Source organism: Phymastichus coffea, unplaced genomic scaffold, assembly GCF_024137745.1.
Source record: "Phymastichus coffea isolate CEN01 unplaced genomic scaffold, Cenicafe_Pcof_1.1 PCOF00062, whole genome shotgun sequence".
Classification (NCBI taxonomy): domain Eukaryota; kingdom Metazoa; phylum Arthropoda; class Insecta; order Hymenoptera; family Eulophidae; genus Phymastichus; species Phymastichus coffea.
Window position 1 is genome coordinate 1,279,532 of NW_026706873.1, and position 20,164 is coordinate 1,299,695.

The following is a 20,164-nucleotide window of genomic DNA, read 5'->3' on the forward strand; positions in this document are numbered from 1 at the left end:
GCCGCTGCTGCCGCCACCTGTTGCTTGCTTGGGCTGCCTCCACTTTGCAAAATCGTAAATAGGCAACTTCGACGGACATCTTAGATTTTAAATGGAAAAGAGAAAGCTTATACAGTTCCATATGATGACGAGATACGCATTTATTTCTTTTTTTTCAGCGAGGTCATGGATTAATTTTTTTTCAATATAGCTAGAGGCTGCGTAGAGAAAGGATTGTAGGACGCATATTCGCAATGATTTTTTTCTAGATTATTGTATTGGGAAAATATAGATATTTATTTGAAGGTTACATTTTATAAATCTTAAAAATGTACGTTAACAATTTATTTGAATACCTAAAGCACGATATTCAATAAGTTAATCCAAACAACACTGAATACACATTTTATAAAACTCTAACGTAAAATAACGTCGACACGATTCCCATGGAATGCCATTAATGAAAAAATAAATAATTAAAAATAATGATTTGCCGTGTCGATCGATTGGCTATGGTATATTTACAAAAACTCGCACTGCTCGAGAAATCAAGTCAGAGCATGAAAAAGCTAAGTGGCTGCTCTTTATGACACCTGAGCACATGATCCTTGATGTCAGCCTTGTGCTTGCAGCGTCGCGGACAGTAAGCGCAGCAGAATCTCGGTGGTTTGTTACACTCGTACTGCAGGTGACGTTTGAGCGTGAACGCGTGCGCGTACGACTTGCCACATTGGAAGCAGATACGCGACGTCCGAATGTTGACTTCTTGCTCGGGCGTTAGAAGACCGTACAAACCTGCAAATTAAGTGCTCGAGTGAGATATAGAAATGTGACGACGTACAGAGATATTTCGTGTGAGCTTATGCAAAGGTTATTATGATTCTTTTTATTACTAAACGAGTTGTTAACCATTTGAGTGCGGCGATATTACACATAAACACATGATTAATTTACGAGGTAGAAGTGGCGTGCGAGTTAAAGACAGAACGTTCTTTTTCTGAAGAGAAATCTATTTCTTTTATAACGTTGTCGTTACAATTTACAATACTTCGTGAAATCACATGCTCTTCTTCAAACATTGCCACAGACATTGCATCGAAATCGAAATCAACAATTGCATCTGTATACAACTATTATGATAAAAAATATAAATAAATATCAATGTACGTTATCATTTGAATGATTTGTGAACGAATTATTAACTCAATCGGACTCTCCCTCCGGGTGTCTCCTCTTAACGTGATCGTAAACGTTATAACCTCGCCTCGAGATATATTTATAATAAGAGCACTTGAATCTTGACTTCTGTATGCAATCATATTTCTGATGTTCGAAGCAACTATCACGTTTTTCTTACACTGTGGGCATGGAAACGCACTTCTGATTCACTGAACCTCCTCGACATCGATAATCGCGTTATTGAGATTCTGCAAGGAGAAATTGAAAGTACATCAGTTTTTTTGTAGTAACAAGTAAATTGAAAGATGCTTGAAATTAAAAATTACTCTTTGAACGAAACAGACGTGTGTTTCGTCTAAGAAGTTCTTGAGTATCAAAACGGAAAATGTATCAATAAAATCTTTTTTTTATTTTTTTTTTTCATAAAAAATGTTCTATGCTTAAAAAATATATTAATTTTCAACAATTTAAAGTATAAAACTCTAATGACAAGTATAAAATGTAATATACTTTGAAACCTGTAAAAACATTGCAGAAAAAAATAGACAAGATAAAGCAATCAGGTTCTGCAACAACGAGGCCAGAAAAAATGTACAAAGCTATATTAGATCATTTATTTCATCATGATCAACAGTAACCTCAACAGTAGATCGATTTTTGAAACAGCGATCAAAAGTATAAAACTAAAAAACGTATGTGCAGGTTCATCTTTGCATCTGCCACGTGTAAGTCGCGTATCGATATTTGGTTCTATATTGATGGTACTGATATTAAAAATAAACGTATTTCAAATGTTGTCGAAGTCCACGTTGATAGGTGGATGAATTTGTGCATCTTGGGCATGAGAAGTATCCTCTTCGTTTTTTGTTTTCACGGCTAGAATTTGTCGGTCGATCGTGTTTCGTCTCACCCGCCAGGATGTCTTGGATCTCTACCAGGCAAAATTTATTAGGTCAGCAGGTAGTCGACAGTTGGGAAAAGCACGATGATCAGAAAATATGTTAGATGGAGAAACAAGACATTGGTTGATGTGACTTTTCTGAATTTATTGGTTGAAAGTGAGATTTACCGTACAGAACGTCGATGGACGAACAATTCATAAAGTACATTTAACCGTAATAGCTCTAATAATTTGTTTTATTTATTAATTAAAAATAAATTAGATTTCTTTTAACATCCACGGTAACTGTAAATATGTATATGAACAGCGGAATAAAAGGTAGAGCTTTGTTAATTTTAGTTCTTTAATTGAGATTAACTGTTTTTATCGACGTTTTCAAGTATTTTTCAACTCATATTTTGAAATTCTCAACACAGTAACTTACTTATTATCTCTTATTTTTACAAGAAATTCAAATAACTAAGAACAAATAAATATCAGTCCGAAGCATCATTAAACCTCGCTAATGGCCTCACTAAGTCTTTTTAATGGTTAAGTGAGTTTTCTTGTGCTCGCGCAGATGAGCTGAAGAACTTTGAAAATTGATTACGGTCTAGACACGCGCAACGACAAAGATTGTATTGGTGATCCACGTAATGAGATCACAACGCTGATAGCGATAATCCATTGCAATTGAATTGGGATGCAACCAGGTTAGAAGTGGAAATTCAGTTAAGTGGCTAATCTTTTTTGGAAACGTCTCGTGTCGTGCATGAAGTGCATAAAACAAATGTACATGAATTATTTGTTTCACTTGATACTTATTGTACTAAACTATATCCTAAATTCAAACTTTCATTAAACATTCATTTATGTAAATTGAAAAAAGTATAAAAATATGTCGTTCAGCCTGTTCCTCAACAATCATATCAAATAAGTTTTTTTTTTCGAGACTTCGTGCGGAAAGCACGTACTTTTCGCGAGTTCAAAATTTTAGTACATTACGACGCAAGTGCGGGAAGGTAGATTCTCGTGTCGTGTGGTGTTTACGCCCGAGCAAAGCAAGAATCTCTTTCCCGAACATGTATGGCATAGTATTTTTCGATACGACGTGTGGAAAGCTCGGTTTTAATCTACTGTGCATAAAGTGCGTCTTGAAAACCGAGTGTCATGTTTCATAACATGCATTTTACGTGCTGTAGGCAAAATATAGTATATTAGCCTCTAGCACGTATTTAACACCTTCAGTGCTTTGGACTTGTCAATACTTTCACTTCTTTGGCTAATAATGTACTACTTTGAACGTATGTTTTTAACCGAATGTGTGGAAAATACATGCTTACGGTATGGAGTGTTGAAAACGAGCTTTTCACAAGTCGTATCGAAAAGTACTATACAATACATGTTCGGGAAAGAGATTCTTATATCTTTCTACACGAGGTGATAATCCACTTTTCGGCACACTCGGTCAAAAACGTATGTGCAAAAACGAGCTTTCCACACTGCGTATCGAAACAAGGCATTGCTATACATGTTCGAGAAAGAGATTCTCGTTTCGCTCAGACGTAAACGCCACACGAGACGAGAATCTACTTTCCCGCACTTGTATCGTAATGTACTAAAAGATTTGTAGATAATATAAGAAAGATTTACAGCGTTGACGTACAATTTCACAGAAGTATTTCTATATATTTATAATTAGCTTGTTGGAATGGCCTATTATTAAACTATGATTAAAAAATTCCATATAAATATGTTATAAACCTACGTGGAAGTAAATTCATACTAAATATAAATACATAAGTCTTGATTTTTTATAGCGTGAACATGACAATAACTTGATAAGTGAAATAATGTTGCAACTAAGGTACCACTTATTTGAAAGTATCTTGAAAAATTTTAATAGTCTATAAGTCTCTTGTAGTTCCCAATTAGTTTGAACTTGAAAATATTTTATTCATTTATTGAGTATAACTTTTCAATAATTAAAAAAAATAAAGATTTATTTCTTACCAAACCAAATTACTTTAGCTACAATGAAAATATGAATTGAAAAAGGGAACTATACCCATTCTGTAATAATTTGTGTTAATAAATGTTATTAACCTTGAAAATGCCTATTTTTTGAAAGTAGTCGCTTATCGTAACGTTTTATTAAATCTGCCACCGATATGTAGCGTCCTTGTTTTGAGTTCCGTGTAAAATAATTGTTTTCGCATAAAAAAATCATCATTCTCATTTTTGTAACGCAAAATTGTAATTAATTTCGTTAAATCTCGTTCGCCTTGTCTGAACACAAGCTTTAAGGGAGTCTCGCTCTAGCTTTTCAACGTAAAACAAATGATTTTTTCCAGCTATTTTCGAGCAAAAGTCATTCGCACTGTCGGCCAAACGACATTCGCTTGCGCTTTTTCGAACGTGCCACGTGTTATTTTCATTGCTCAACGTGCCACAGTCCGAGTTTGAAAGTAAAAGCGAGAGTCTATCTGAAAGTCTATATGCGTAGACAAAAAGCGGTATCTCGGTGACGAGTCAGGAAGACGTGGAAAACTCAAAAGCCGTGCCGAAGGCCCGGCTTCTCGCCGATGCCTTCCCCACTCCTCGGCCAGGAACTTTCACCGCTCGTCGTCCCCCTCGCCAAATCTCCGAAACATCTGTTAGGTGCTTTCAAGCGCGCGCAGGCCACCTCTCGCTCAGCTTCAGGCTGGAAAACCTTCGCAGGCCTACTTTGTTATTCAAGCGTCTGCGTCGCTCGCTCAAGGTCGAGGGCTATTGTTTCTGTAACGAAGTGGTCTTTAGTCCAGCAAACGAGATTGTTGCGGGAGTAAGTCTCTCGAACTGTTTGCATCCATACTTGGAGTGTCGCACTAAACCTCGCTTGTACTTATAGGATTTGCCGCAAAGCAGGCACTGATATTTGAATGACGAGTCATTGGGCTTGTGCCGATTGTTGATGTGCTCGTTCAAGTTTCCTTTGTGCGCGAAGATTCTGTCGCAATACATGCAAAAGAAACTCGGCTCTTTTCCGCACACGTACTTTCTATGATTGCACAAGCCACCTTTTGACGCGTAGACTTTGCCGCACGTTTCGCATATGTACGATTTTTCGGATTGCTTTGGATGCTCGATACGGACAGTAGTCAGGCAATGTGTTCTTATATGATTGAGCATATTCGATTTCGACGTGCACGAGTAATTGCAGTAATTGCAGAAAAACTTCGGTACATCGCCGCCGTACTTTTCGTGTAACTTCTGAATTGGCTGTTCTAAATAAGTCTTCCCATGTCTCTGATATATATAACTGGCTTCGTCAAATTGTTCGTCCCTTGCTGCAGATAAATCGAAGGCTTGTGATTTTTGGGTTACAGGTGGTAAACATATGAATTCTTCTTCAATTACGATTGCTGAAAAAATATAAGACACATGTTAGTCTAGTATCATCGACCTGTATGATCGTAATAAAATGTCAAGTTTAATGTTATTTGCACACTTCATACTATAGAAATTTCAAACTTAAAATAATGTTAGTATTTATTTACTTAGTATAGAAGATAATAAGATTTCGAGAGGATTTTTAAATGTTTTATTTATTGGCAAGACTAGATTATCATATTGGTTCGCATAAATCAATATTGTCAATTGTACAAAATCAATGAATAAACTTTTACGAAGATTCACTGGTGCAAATATCTAGCTAAATAATTGTCAAAGTATCAATCTTCTTTCTAACACTAACGCAAGCACAATGTGCTTTTTGCAGTTGGGCGTTGATTTGTTGTCCCCGTGTCGACGGGAGACGTGACTTTTCAAATATAACTACGAAAAATAGTTGAAATGAGACTGCACAGTCTGCAATGATGATTTACGCGTTGATTTGTTCAACACAGGTATAAAATACTTGTAGTGCGTTGTTGTTTTCTTTTTTCCTTCTAGTATTCCGGAACCTAAAAATAATATCGTTCATTAAATATTGCAACTTGCAACGCGATTAGTATACCATAATGAATTTTCAGGTTTCACTGATATCAAAACAGAACAAAAAGTTTGGTAAATAACATGAAACTTGTTTTATTCTCAATACCAGTCCTAGATTTTCGAATACAATGGTCACGGTCAATCTTTCTTATCAAGAAAAATTTATCAAGCATCACTTGACATTGTCAATCATGTGACTCTTTCGAACGCCCATCAGCCGATTATTCGAGTAGACATCAACACAGTAAACTTTTTGCCCTCCATGCCTCGAGCGCACATGATTGTAGATGCTTGACGTCCATTTGGCGCGGTAGCTGCAATACGGACACGCGAATCTCGGTTGCTGGCCACACTCGTAGCGGAGGTGGCGCGTGAGAGAACCTTTTTCGGAGAAACCTGCTGGACATCTCGGGCACGGGAAATTCTTCAATCGCGTGCGCCACAGCACTGGGGACAGAGAAGCAAAAGTATGGTTAGCCCAGAATGGGTTATTGTTTCTTTTATTTTATTTAATTTTTTTTTTTTTTTTTTTTATTACAATTAATCGTTGATGTGTTTGGTGAATGATACTTTTCTCTTTTTCTTCCATATGCAACAAATAATTGACGGTTACTTCACATCATTTTTGAGTTTTCGAAACTGAAAAAAATCCAGAGCTTGCTTTTTCATAAATTTCGAATACAAGTAAAATGAGTATTCAGTAAGTCAATTCTATGACGATTCGCTAAGCAGTATTTGAAAATGTTCGTCATTAAATACGCGCATAAACATTTGCTTTATTCGATTTTTTTTTCAAACCCAATCAAATCAACACGTCAACTAAAAATCATCTATAGACAATTGAAATTACTGAAAAAATACCAACGTTGGATTGTTGCGTATGCTAGTCAATCTACGAAACTACGAAAAAAAATATCTTAACGATGTCGTTCATAAGTGTCGGAAATCAGAAGCAGACATTTGCAGAAATAACGAACGCATAATTTACAAATACTGTTTTATCTTTTATTTTCTGACAAAAACCATTCAGATCAGCAGCATTAATAAATGCTTCGTTGTATAAAAATTGCTGAAAAAAAATTAATAATATTAAGTACGGACAAACAATAAAACAGAGTACAATAATTGGACGCATAAAATGGAGATCTCAGTCAAAACCAAATCTGGTAAACTTGATTTGCAAAAAGCTTGATGGTTTCGCAGGTTCACGAGAACACTCAAGTTTCGCCTTTCGGTTCTTTCCTCGGCCTTGTCTCCTGATCGCTTCTACAGTAGAGTTTTTTGTGCCTGTTAAGGCTGTCGATTCTCGAAAACTGCTTGTTGCAATTGAGACACTTGAGATCCTTTTGCTGGGGCGAGTCTTTAGTACGCCTGGAGCGCTTACGAGTTGACAGTGCGAGAGTAGTTGCGAGCGGCCAAAGTTGTTCGCATTCGAAACTCGGCGGAGTTGGCAAATAAAATTCTTCCATATCTTCGATTATGCTGGTCAAAGGCTCGCTACCGTCGACGCTTTTGATCTCGCTTTTGACGGGCACTACCTCTGCTTCGTCAGCTGGGGTGATCCACAAACTTGTCAGCATCGTATCGTCTAGAAGCAGAGGATATAAGGTTTAATTTAAGAGGACATCTGCGAGGGAGTCTGATGGAAGCGTATATGTTTTTTTTGTCGCATGCGTTAGTTCAGATAATTGTGCCAGGTTCATAAAGTTGTACAGATATGGTTGAGATAAATGTTATATATGTTTATTTATAATGCGATACATATTATGTCAACTGTTATTTTAATAATTAAAACTGGGTTTTCTATAAGTACTTTAAAATATAATCAAACAAATATTATAACTATCAGCAGAAGTGCTTTAGTCTGTTTACATGGTTGGTAAGCTCGTATCTGCGATAAAATGCTTTTCTGCAAACTTGACACACGAACTTTGGCGATTTCCCGCATTCAAGTCTCTGGTGTCTCTGGAGATTCTCCATCCACTTGTAGCCTTTGCCACACTGACCACACATGAAGTTTTGATACTCGAGTGGCGTTATCTTGCCACGTCTATTTTGAACGGGTGTTGGTACTGCAGGATTTCCTTGCAATTCAAGTTTGATTTGGCAAGGATGGAAAAGAGCTTCTATCATGTCATCTGAAAAGAAAAAATTAGTATCAGTTTTTGGTTTTGTTATTGTTCTGTTCTTTATTTTTAAGTAGCTCCTATATGTGTTATTTACAGGCATTGTTGCTTAATATTATATTATGACTTCTGTATCATTGGTCAAAGTTTAATTGGGATCAGTATCATTGTTCTACAAACCTCCAACCGTAAGATAGTATTTTATCATTTACTGATTCTTTGTGCAGGTGAACCTTCAATGCTGCAAACTGATATAATGTCAAAGTTTTTATAAAAAATTTTTTTCCTGAGCATTAATATAATTTATTATAAAAAGGTCACTACTGAATTCAAGTGATGCAACGTGAAACGGCATAAGTAAAAATGAAATGTTCATTTTTTATCAGGATTTTTTATTTCGAGCGTAATAAATTGTTTAAAAACAGCTAGTAACGTATATAATTAGCCCTAATGCCTCGAGTTTTCATGGAAGACCCGAAAATAAATATCTTCTGTGTCATTTTATTTTCTAAACTAAAGCATATTCTTTCTAGTTAACAATCGGAAAATTGGTATCGATGTTATGTCGCTTTTTCTTATGTTTATCAATGCACCATTTGTGTGGGCTTTGATAGTCGCAAAGATTGCAGCTCTGTTTCGGCTGCGAGTTGACGCACTCGAACTTCTGATGACGCCAAAGCGATCTGTGAACTGTGTAAGATTTGCCACAATTCGAACAAACGTGCGGTGTGTCTGTAGAAGCTGTTCTATTTTGTGGGATCCAATTATAGTAGGTCACTGAAACGAGAGAATCATTATTAGTACGAAGAGGTCGAGTTTGAGGGGACAATCAAGTACTAAATTTTCTGTTAACATTTGATACATTTGATATGTAAAGAAAGTAATGTGTATTGTGTTCTGATTTGTAAACATTATACTTTTGCAAGCCATTTATAGCTGTAAAATTATCGTCCTTATAAACATATAAATGAAATAAATTGTTGAAAGGAAATAATTTTCGTTCGCATCAAGAATATTGTTAACGTTATCAAGTACAAGTCTATTTTAATTGATTATCAAAATGAAGCTTCGATTCGAGAATTCATCCGACAATAGATAGGTTTCACTAACAACAATATCTTAAAGGATAAATGCATTTTTTTATTATCTTCATCCACTTACATTTTTTTTTACAAAATTTATCGAAAGAAGATAAAAAGAGAGGTATGGTTCGTCTTAAAAAATAATCGAGTTAAGTGCTTGATCTCTACATGTCGCATTGATTGCTTATAGTTAGCTCCTTACACTAGCTGTATATAATCTAGCGGCATAGGATGGTAAATGAGTTATTGCTAAAAAATATTTTCTTCAATTTAGGAACATTAATGCAATTCTATCTCTAACGATCGTCATTGTTGATATAAGTTCATCAAAAAGCTCGGTTAAGCACAAAAAAGATCATAAATCCTTAATCGATCGTCTCTCTTCGGATTATTCGATTTCAATTTCACGACTTTTTTTTTTTGTCAACGCGCCGTGCGGAAAGTGTGACTTTGTCAAAACGCACGATCAGATTGGCGCTTTCCGCGCGTTGTTTTGAAGAAAACTGTGGCTTCTCGAGCCTCGCCTCGCTCGGGTGAAGACCTCACGCGAGGCAAGAGTCTACTTTTCGGCACTCCGCGCGCAAAGTGCGACCGCCCCGCACGCTCTGCCAAAGACGTGCGTTCGAAATCTAACTTTGCACGAAAGAATCCCGTGCTATATAAATGTCCGGGAAAATAGATTTCCACCCGCGCTTCGCTTGAGGGTAAACGCCACACGAGACAAGAATCTATATTTTCCCGCACTGTATCGTAATATACTTTGCCCGCTGCGGTTAAGTAGTAGTATATCACGATACGTGTGACTTAAGTAGCCCATTATCGCACGCCGTGATATTAGCGCGCGAGCACAAGCGAGGCCGACAATCACATCGTGCAACGATGAGCTACTTGAATCACAAGTATCGTATAACATTTTATAGCACTGGCAATTGAAAATCAACACTTACGGTTCGTCTATCCGTCACTTAAGATGGATTTGTATGTTATTTGAGTGCTGATTGAAGCCACGCAGTGCTATAATGTATCATTGCGATTGCGCACAAGGTTTCGCAAGAGGAATAAAATTAAAAAAGAAAACAAATTGGCATACGTAAGTCTACGGCACGCGATGAAAGGTTCTCATGTGTCTTCTAACACAGTAAGAGTACTTGCTTCTAAAGTCGCACAATTGGCATTGGAACTCAAGACTCTCGGTACCAGTCGGGTGTAAGTTTCGTACGTGCCGCTCGATGTTAGCTTTGTAGTTGCTTCGATATGGACAAGAGTTGCACTCGTAAACGTCGCATTGACGACGTACGAATTTGCAGGAGCGCAACACATGTCGCTTTAACAGCGTTCTCTTCGGAAAGGTGGCGCCACATTGCGGACACGAGTGCTGCTCCATTTGCTGAGGGTGGCTTTTTAACGGCGGTGGCAACTGGATCTGACGGTTTTGAATCGCTGGGTAGTACGTGTAGCCTGAAACAGGTGTCGAGCTGGTTAATCCAATGAACGAAGAAATTCGAGAATGAGGAAAAAGAGAAGCGAGTGTTAGAAAAGTGCTTTTTTCAATGGGTTCTTTTAAAGTGTTCAAATGTGTTACGTTAAGCTTTTATTTCTGTTAATTGACTTATTACTTTAAGGTGGACGAATGACTGATGATTTATTGATATTAAAAATTATTAATGCATAATTTGGTCGTGGTTGACATTGATATGCGACACAGATTTTACAAAAGCAGAGTGATCAAACTTAATATTAATTCTTCTGTCATCGTTTATCTTGTATTGAAAATGATGTAACAGATCACTTAAAATAACTGTTTTTAGGATTTTCCCAAAAAGTTTTTGTTAGTGATTAACAAATAGACTTTCGTGTTAGATCCATTTTTCTCAACAGATTTCTTGGCCTTTTCCACTATTCTGAAGATATTACCTGAAAATAAAAAATATAGCATGTGAATACAATGTATAAAATAACTATAGTAATAGTTTACTTTTCTTTATAAGCTGACGAACAATTTGCAAGCTAGAATATGGTTGTATATTTTCAAATTTCGTCAAATGGTTCTTGGATGCAAATAAATAACTTCATCTAAACAAAAAGTAAAATGTATTAATATTTATTGGCACATTGGTGTAAAAATATGTTTACAATTCGATATAATTATTTCCATAACAAATTTGCTAGTCTGTTATAACATTTTATGCAGAAAAAGAACATTTTTATTATTCAAAAATTACTTCGGTATAACGATTTTATCGCTATATAAAATTTATATAAACCAGTAAATTAGAACACGGCGAATCAGCGTGAGGTAGTTACTGTCCAGTTCGAGTAAACTCTTATGTGATATTACTAGAACACGTAGGGTTATCGGTGAATATTAAAAAAATTTACACTTATGCAGTTGCCATGAAAACTTTCACAAACAGTTTAGAAAATAGCTTTTAGCGTTGTAATATTTTATTAACACTGGCAAAAAATAATAAACAATTTTTGATTTTCACAATTATATAATCAAATAGGTTATTCTTTAAATATGAGAAAATCACAAGAGTTTAACTATAGTAACAATTTACTTACGTGTACATACTTATAAAAATCGATTACATTATTGAAATAGACCGATGCTTGTATACAAGCAAAATGGACAATACAGTAAAATCAATAGTTTCGAATCGATACAATGAATCAAATGAATTAAAAGTTAATTTGTTAGGCACTCGTTCAAGTAATAGTAAGTCGTTTCATCAGTTCTTACAGGCAAATCAAGATAGAGACTTGTCATGGCTTCAAATTAACATTAACGTCGATTTATGTTACATAAATTGACACAAACGAGTACATGTCAAATAAACACTATCATATGCAGATAATCTAAAATCCTTAAGTCTCCCAAGATTTGTTTAGCAGTAAATACAAATTGATAGTCTCTTCAATCAGCCTCACATGGTATTATTTCTACGGCAAGCCTTCAATGGCGGTCTAAAAACATTATGGATCTGGGCAAGATGACGTCGAAGACTGACATTCTGGGTGTAACCCTTGGGGCAATAGTCACAATGAAATCGTTTGCGTACATTGCATTTGGTGTCAAAATGCAGTCGCAGTTCTTCGTTGGTCTTGCACATTCGACCGCATATAAGACACAAGTGTGGACCTGGAATTGGCGAACAATTTTTTTTTGTTTTGCAAGTGATGGTTGTTGTTAATGCGAAATGGAAGATTTAGTTAGTCTTTTCACCACAACTACATAACTACGAGCAATACAACCCCATACCTTATTAGATGATCAATCACGCTACTGAGTAATGAGGAGTAGGAATCATGAAATCGTGGGTAATGTATAATGAAAGCCGATTTTCACTGTATCACAAAGAAGAACGCTGTAAAGAGATGCATAGTGTAATTAACCGTGTTATATTTTCATGCAATCATGTGATGTATCTTGAAATTAATTTTCTATAGGACGATGCAGAATTTGATTACCAGGAATTTGGATGGACACGTGTTAAGAATATGAAAGAATATTAATAAATAGTCTGAGAAAAAAATATCGTTGACGAAAGAATGAAAATGACTCCACAAATGGAAAAAGGAGCATTATATAAAATTCATAAATAAAAAAGAACGGATACATTTTTTCATCTTATAATTGTTTATAATTTTTAAAGTAAATTCGTACAATATTTGATGATTAATATGATGGTAGAAAAATCTCAATTTCGCAAAATATATTATTATATAAAACATTCTCTTTATCAAATCAACTCTGATAAATAACAAAATATGACGAAAACATTGTTCACCGTCTTCTCGCGCGAGTATTCGCGTCAAAGCCATGTTGCCGAAGTAAGTGTCGCTGTAGACTAGCTTTTTGGGTGAACTTTAATGGGCAAAATTGGCAGCCAAAGTTACGCTGACCTCCACATTCCAAACGTTTGTGTTTCAATAGGTTGTGTCGCAATGTATACGATTTGCCGCAATTATCACATATCCAGAAAGCTCGGTCTGAAAGAAAAAATGAGTATGTTAGTAAGATAGTACAGGTGATTGGCGAGAAATTGGATAGTTTTGACCAAAACAAATACAAGTATGATGCAATATTTATAAAAAAACTCTTGTATAGAAGTTGGTTAGTATAAACGAAGGAATTACCAAATAGATTACACAGATCTGCAAAATAAGGAGTTGTGATTGTTCTTGGCCAACTGATTTCCGAAGTAATTCTTTGTGTATTCTAACATAAAGAGGGGAAAAAGGTCGTTTTTTGCTATATTTGATGTCCCGTAACATAGCGAAAAAATTATTTTCCAAAAACAGTTAGTATCAACTAAAAGGTTTATTTTTACTCTTTATAATTCATTTTTAAGATTTGAGACATCTTTTTTTTTCATCGAAATGATATTAATTGAAGTTACATATTATCGCATATGTTATATATGGGTATCCGAAAAATTAGCTGTTTTGAGGCTTAAAATATTTGACTTTAATCAACGACATATCGATGAAAAAAAAAAGATATTTCACATCTTAAAAATGGATTTTAAAAAGTAAAAATAGACCTTTCAGACGATTCTTCCTGTTTGTGGAAAAAAAATTTTGCGCGTTATTACTGGACCTCAAATATAGCAAAAAACGGCTTTTTTTAGCTTTTTAGTTCAGGATATTTAAAAAACCTGATGTGGTGGATAAATTCTAGCTTCAGATTCGAATTTCGACGCAAACAATTATTTCGGAAGTGACCCTCAGTTAGCCAAGAACAAAATCATGCAGACCTGTGTTATTTTCTTAAGGGTTAAAATGCAACATTCTCTGTTTTTATTTATGTACACATTTTTATTCATTGATCACTGTGAATTACAGTTGGTGAAAATTATTTATCGCGGTCGTATCTAATTAATCTCAGATCTACAGACTTGACTGACAAAATATCGATTAATCTTTAATCCTATATTTTCTCAAATTATTTATTCGATTGATCGAATCACATGATAAATTATAGGGACAAAATATAACTATTATGATCATCATTATATATATCTTTTCTTATTCATACACAATATCATCATCGCAAATTCTGAACTTTTATTGCTGTAAAGAAATGCAGGATATTTGTGTCGCTCACAAGATATGTTTGCAGAATATTTCTGAAATTATTTAGTCCCAAAGATTTTATGATTCATTGAAATATTTCTTCATTATAGAGATAAAAACATTTTATTTAGAAAAATAAACTTAGATGCTTATTATCTAATGGTATACAAAATGTATATTTCTCAAAATATAGATTTTTAATCTTCCTAACTTCATGTGTTTTATTTTTAGTCTTAATTACCTTTTTTCAAAATGAAGGCAATCTCTTTAATTATTGTCGATGCAGTTATACAAATAACATGTTCAATGTACATATTATTTATTATAATAAATTAATTGAATATGCTATCGAACTGTATTAAAATAAATAGGTAATTGAAATAAATAAGCATCGATTATAAGATAATTAATAAATTTAAAAGATAGCTTGTTAAAGCGGTGAGAAATAGATGGACAACTGAACATCTTTGATTTCTCGTGATAAAGTATAAATCTTACTACTAGCTGAATCGTAAACATAAACTTTGTTTCGCATGTGAATTAAAAATAGAAATTATTTTCAACTATCTTCACTCGGTCTATGAATTATCAAAAATCAAAAACTATACAGACCACGTTCATTCGCTTTCAAACTTAAAATCAGGATGTCGAGCTTTCATGTGTCTAACCAAATTGCCTTTCTGCGCGAATTTAACCATACATAGCGGGCATGAAAATCTGGGTTCGACGCCGCACTCGTATTTGCGATGGCGCCACAGTGACGTAAGCGACGCATAAGTTCTGCCACAACCTGAGCAATCGTGTCGCTGTTGAACCTTGGTAACTATCAAAGTCGATTTGGCAGGTTTCTTTCGCATAAGCTTCTTCTCCGTGGTAGCGAATTTGTTTTCACCCTCGCACTCGTAGATACGATGACGAATGAGCGAGGCTCGAATACGGAACGAAGCAGGACAGAATTGACAAGGGTAACGTGTGACAGTGGGTGCACTGTTGTCAACGGGTGGTTTCGACAACTTGCTCGCGCGTGTGCAAATCGATGCTCCTGAAAAAGAAAAGCGGTAAGTAATTATTAGACGGGCGTGGTGATGATGTTTGCACGGGTTGAAGTGCGTCAAAACGAGTGAGACAGAACACAAGCGAGAGTTTGGCAGATGGAAAGTCGCGAATGGATAACGAAAGTGAGATATGAGCGTGAGAATGCAATTCAACCACAGGGCTTTCGTGGCAAACTATTTATTTATTCATTTATTTATTTTTTCATATAAATCACTTTTCACACTTTTCAACTGACAGAAGTACGTAAACTATCTATCACAAAATCGCATATAAACTTTAAATACACGTGTCATTGTCTATACAATGAAAGTAATTGATTGCTTTTCGCTCCACACCTGTAATGTTCTCAGAGCTTTGCTGTAGTCGAGAATCGAAAACAAAGCAAAGGTATATATAATATATTTTTTCTGCGACATTCACTTCCGAACAAACAGAACAGTAAATTTTCTTCAGCGCCGTGGAAAATTAGGATGCCTATGCGCGATGTGCTTGACAATGCTGGCCTTGTATTTCGTGCGATGCTCGCAATACGGACACTTGAGTCTTGGCGCTTTGCCACACTCGACTTGCATGTGACGTTTGAGCGAACGTTGGACCGCGTAACACCTCGCGCACCGTGGACACCTGAATCTCTTGTCACGCATTGTCAGGTAAGGCCGACCTGGAATAACATAGTTTCCTGTTAGATGGTATTGATGAGTTAATTGTTTTCTTTTAGTGTGGTAAGTTTATTTACTTGTGAGTATCGTTTTTTTAGTACTATGAGCAATGGATTTCTTTAAGTATATTTTGTCGTGTGTGAATTTGAATCGTGAGGACATGTTGTTTATTATCAAAATGACTAATGGTACATTTTATACATGAAATAGTTTGATATAATCGTCTACATCGTGAACATCGTTCTTTACAAATGACTTGTGTTTGGCGTGTTGATGACTTTTAAAATCATCTCATTGCGCGATCGATGTGAATAGTGTTGGCAAAAATAATGATTATCACAAGCAAGCATGCCACAGCCGATTCTCACGTGTTTTCCTAAATACGTCAGTCATGAGTACACTTGATTACAACGTGGGCAGATTTTACTTTTCGGTATGGTTTCTTCTGGAAATAAAAATAAAGGCCTGGTCAGTTCTTTGTAACATCAATGTTTCCTTAATCCAATTGGGAGTTAAAAACAAAACAACAGCGTGGTTTCCAGAGTAGATAAAGAAACAACAGTCAAAGGTACATCTCTTTACAAATTTTATTAGGAAAAACATTATTCCCGTGATTCGATCTATACATATCACTCATAATCGCTTTCTTAATGTACAACAAATATCGCCAGTCTCTAAACTCGATTATCGGCATCTCTCAATACTTCACCCTCGTCAAGGATCCTCAGCACATAAATCTTCTTGCCAGCGTGCATTCTTTTGACGTGTTCCTTGACGTGTGTCTGTTGTTTAGTTTTGTAACCGCAATAAGGACACCTGAATCTAGGTTCGAGGCCACATTCCCATTTGGTGTGACGTTTGAGGCTTTGCTGGAAAACATAGGATTTGCCGCACTTGACACATACGTGTTTCCTCTGCTGTGACAGTTGAATTCGACGCCCTGGTATCGCTGGGACGGCGAAGTTCGAGAATGGTTGGTGATAGTAGCCGAGAAGTCCGGCTGAAATGAAAACACGTAGGTTAGTTTATTTTACTGATAATCGGCGATTAAAAGGTGGATAATGTTGAATGTAAGTGTGTATGGCTTTGTGATGAGTACGATTATATCTTCATTTTTGTTTATCATTGCAGGTGGATTCGGTTATTTAGCAAGAAAAATCATGAATTTGAACTCGTGTTTTTCTTATAAAACATTTATTTTTCAAATAGAACTTAACTCGCATATGAAAACGATCGTCATTGAAAGTAAACATAGAAATAATGGCGTCAATGTAGGAACTGGAAGTTATTTTATCGCTATAAAAACCCAGATTTTTATAAAAAAAAATACTTACACTACCTGCTAATATGACTTCTGCCTTATAATATACCTTCGAGAAAACACAACTCTTACGATTGTATCTATACTTAATTATTGAGTTTTACTAACTATGCTTAAAAGCCGCAAATAATGTATTTTATTTAACTAATATACTAATAAGGAGAAACGTACGCTAAAATATTACAATTTTTCGTTACAACATGTCGCGTCATATCACGCATAATAGCCTTCAACACCTCAAATCTCTCAAATTAGCGAACAATTTGATAGCCCTAGGCGCTTTACCACGATGCTTTGTTCTCACATGTCTATAAACACTCGAAGAACTACTTCCAGGACAACCGCAATAAGGACATTGAAATTGAGGCCCACGGCCGCAGAAATAACGTAGATGATCGACGATTGTTGTCTTGTGGGTGAAACGTCGATGACAGTTCAAACATTCGAATCTTTTTATCTCGTTCAGATGTTCGGTGTATGACGATTCCAAGCTCCCGTAGTTCATGAAACCTGAAAGCGAAAAAGTGTTTGTGTTAGTGAGATGTCTTTCTCTCTAAGATAGTATGTGCAAATAATAATTTTTGTGGATGAATTTATTTTACTGATTTGTATCATTATTTATCTAAGTCATGTTTTGAATAATTGTTAACACGAGTTATTAAATTTTTGTTAATCAGCATTTTATTTTCAAATTTTCAGATCTTATTTTTCATTTATATACATACAATTAACATTGAAAATTTCAAATATATGTATAAATCGATCACTCGAAGATTATAGTTTGAGCAAGTACTTATTGAATGCTTGTATAAATATCGTTAAAAACTATGAAAAATGATAGTGCTGCCATTATGAAGTCATAGTATATCCTAAACAAATACCGTATAAAAGAATACTTGGTTAAGGTAAAAATTAATAACACCGTAGAGCTACGTGAACGCGATTCAACGCGATCGTCTGTAACCAAGTGACTCAAATAGTTTAACAACACTTGGTGTTTCGCCATGATGTCTTCTTCTGCAATGTAAGTAAACGTTGGATGAATTGACCGCGAGATACTCGCAGTATGGGCACTTGAATTGAGGACCGCGACCACAATAGTATCGCAGATGATCGACAATTGTTGATCTATGGCTGTAACGTCGTCTGCAACGTAGACACTCGAAACGCTTCACCTCGCTCGGCACTGTACAATAACCCCAATCTGCGAGCAAAGAAAACAGAAGGAAAAACATTGGGTTAGTTACGTTCGGTTAAGGAAACGGGATCATGGTGTGTACATACCTATTATGGGGAAAGTTACTATTTATCAATAGTCAATTAGTCAAGCGTTTGTTTAATTTTTATTACAGTGGAAAGCAAATTATACTTGAGAGTTTTGGAAAGGGATGCAAGGCTTATTAATAAATGTACTTTCGTTAATGTTTACGAAGAATTACGTTTCATTGTTATTTTGGCTTTTTATACAGATCATTCGACATTTGGATAGCTTTTTTACATTCTCGTCTCATGCATTTTTGATTAGTTCAGTGCTGCTTATAGCTTAATAGTTTGTCTTCTTCGGATAATAATATTATAGGAACATGTTTTGTGCACAGAGGCAATGAATACTGTTGATAGTTGAAATCAAGTGTAAAAAATTATAATTGGAAAAACAGAAGATGCTACTTACAAACTTATATGTAAGAAAATATAGCTTGTTATTTTATTGAAATAAAATCACGAAAAATCTATCTATTTTCAAAAGATCTTGCTGAATTTGACTGGCATATGAGGATGCCAACGTTTGACATGTCGATTAATGTTAGACGAGCTGTTATCACGTTTACGGCAATAAGGACAACCATATCTTGGCGGAGGACCACATTTGTGTCTGTACATATCGGCAAGTCGACGAAAGCCAGCACTGCAGGTGTCGCATATGAAAAATTTTAGATGTGGTGAATTCCAACTTTGTTCTGAAATGGGAAAATGTTCGTGGTTAGTGGGATCGATTGAGTTTGATAGGGTTTTTGAACTACCTACTTTGGATTCCATGCTTGCGGTGTGTGTATATAATATACACTTGGCAAATCAAATTGTGACAAGAAAATCATTTTATTTTCTCTGTACCAAGATGATTTGCACTATGTGTAAAAATATCTTTTAGAATATGAGAAAAAAGATTTCTTGTAGTACGGAAAAGTTTATTTTTTCTTATAGATTTATTAAAGAAGCAGCTACAAAAATAGAACCATGACATAATAAATATCTATGTGCATAGATAAGTCAAATTATTATTTACATCAGCAATTTTTATTCGAAATTTACTACACAATACTTTTAAAAAGACCTGGCTGATTAGGATGAAAATTCGTCAGGTGTTCGTACATGGAACTGACCCACTTGCATCGTCGTCCACAATACACACATTGAAATTTGTACAAAGATGGGTCTTGGTTCTTAGTTCGAGGTTGCCTTTCCGTCAAATCTGAAAATATTTATAGTTAATTTAATTATTAAAATACCAAGTCGAATAAAATTAAAAAATGTTAGTATGATTATAAAAATGAAATGATGACGATTGGATAAAAGATTACTACAAAATTCGAGGTATACCAATTCTTTATTTATTATTTATGAAATACAAAGCTGATTTTTTTCATAATTTTCCGCAGTTTGACTAATGAAAATCATAAAAATTTCTTGATATTTCGTTAATCTATTCGTTAACACTCGACGTTTTATAAAGGTCGTAAACTTTTAAATATCATAATTCAATAAAAATTTACACTATTTTATATTATTTTTAATTTAGCTTTAAATGTAAAGAAACATTAATCATATAA

General features: G+C 35.1%; 2 protein-coding genes across 2 annotated transcripts; both read right to left on the bottom strand.

The window, feature by feature from the left end:
* Positions 1–4,807: 4,807 nt before the first annotated feature.
* On the bottom strand, positions 4,808–10,605 carry LOC131667006 (zinc finger protein 567-like). Its single transcript, XM_058940155.1, has 4 exons — positions 10,374–10,605; positions 7,936–8,151; positions 7,284–7,601; positions 4,808–5,442 (listed from the first exon to the last, which is right to left on the bottom strand). The coding sequence occupies exons 1-4, from the start codon at positions 10,603–10,605 to the stop codon at positions 4,808–4,810; spliced, it is 1,401 nt and encodes a 466-aa protein (XP_058796138.1).
* A 6,084-nt stretch (positions 10,606–16,689) lies between these two features.
* Positions 16,690–19,373, bottom strand: LOC131667007 (zinc finger protein 551-like). The gene is made up of 3 exons (XM_058940156.1): positions 19,121–19,373; positions 17,622–17,846; positions 16,690–17,015 (listed from the first exon to the last, which is right to left on the bottom strand). Exons 1-3 carry the CDS (start codon positions 19,371–19,373, stop codon positions 16,690–16,692), a joined length of 804 nt encoding a protein of 267 aa, XP_058796139.1.
* Between the last annotated feature and the right edge of the window lie 791 nt (positions 19,374–20,164).

Coding starts and splice junctions, on each gene's coding strand:
- LOC131667006 (XM_058940155.1), bottom strand. CDS start 10,605: ATGGAGCAGCACTCGTGTCCGCAATGTGGCGCCACCTTTCCGAAGAGA. Junction 7,602..7,935: donor GAAATCGCCAAAGTTCGTGT/GTCAAGTTTGCA, acceptor CTCTGCTTCTAG/ACGATACGATGCTGACAAGT. Junction 5,443..7,283: donor CAGGCACAAAAAACTCTACT/GTAGAAGCGATC, acceptor ATATTTTTTCAG/CAATCGTAATTGAAGAAGAA.
- LOC131667007 (XM_058940156.1), bottom strand. CDS start 19,373: ATGGAATCCAAAGTAGGTAGTTCAAAAACCCTATCAAACTCAATCGAT. Junction 17,847..19,120: donor CATTAATCGACATGTCAAAC/GTTGGCATCCTC, acceptor TTTCGCTTTCAG/GTTTCATGAACTACGGGAGC. Junction 17,016..17,621: donor TGTGAGAACAAAGCATCGTG/GTAAAGCGCCTA, acceptor TTTTCATTTCAG/CCGGACTTCTCGGCTACTAT.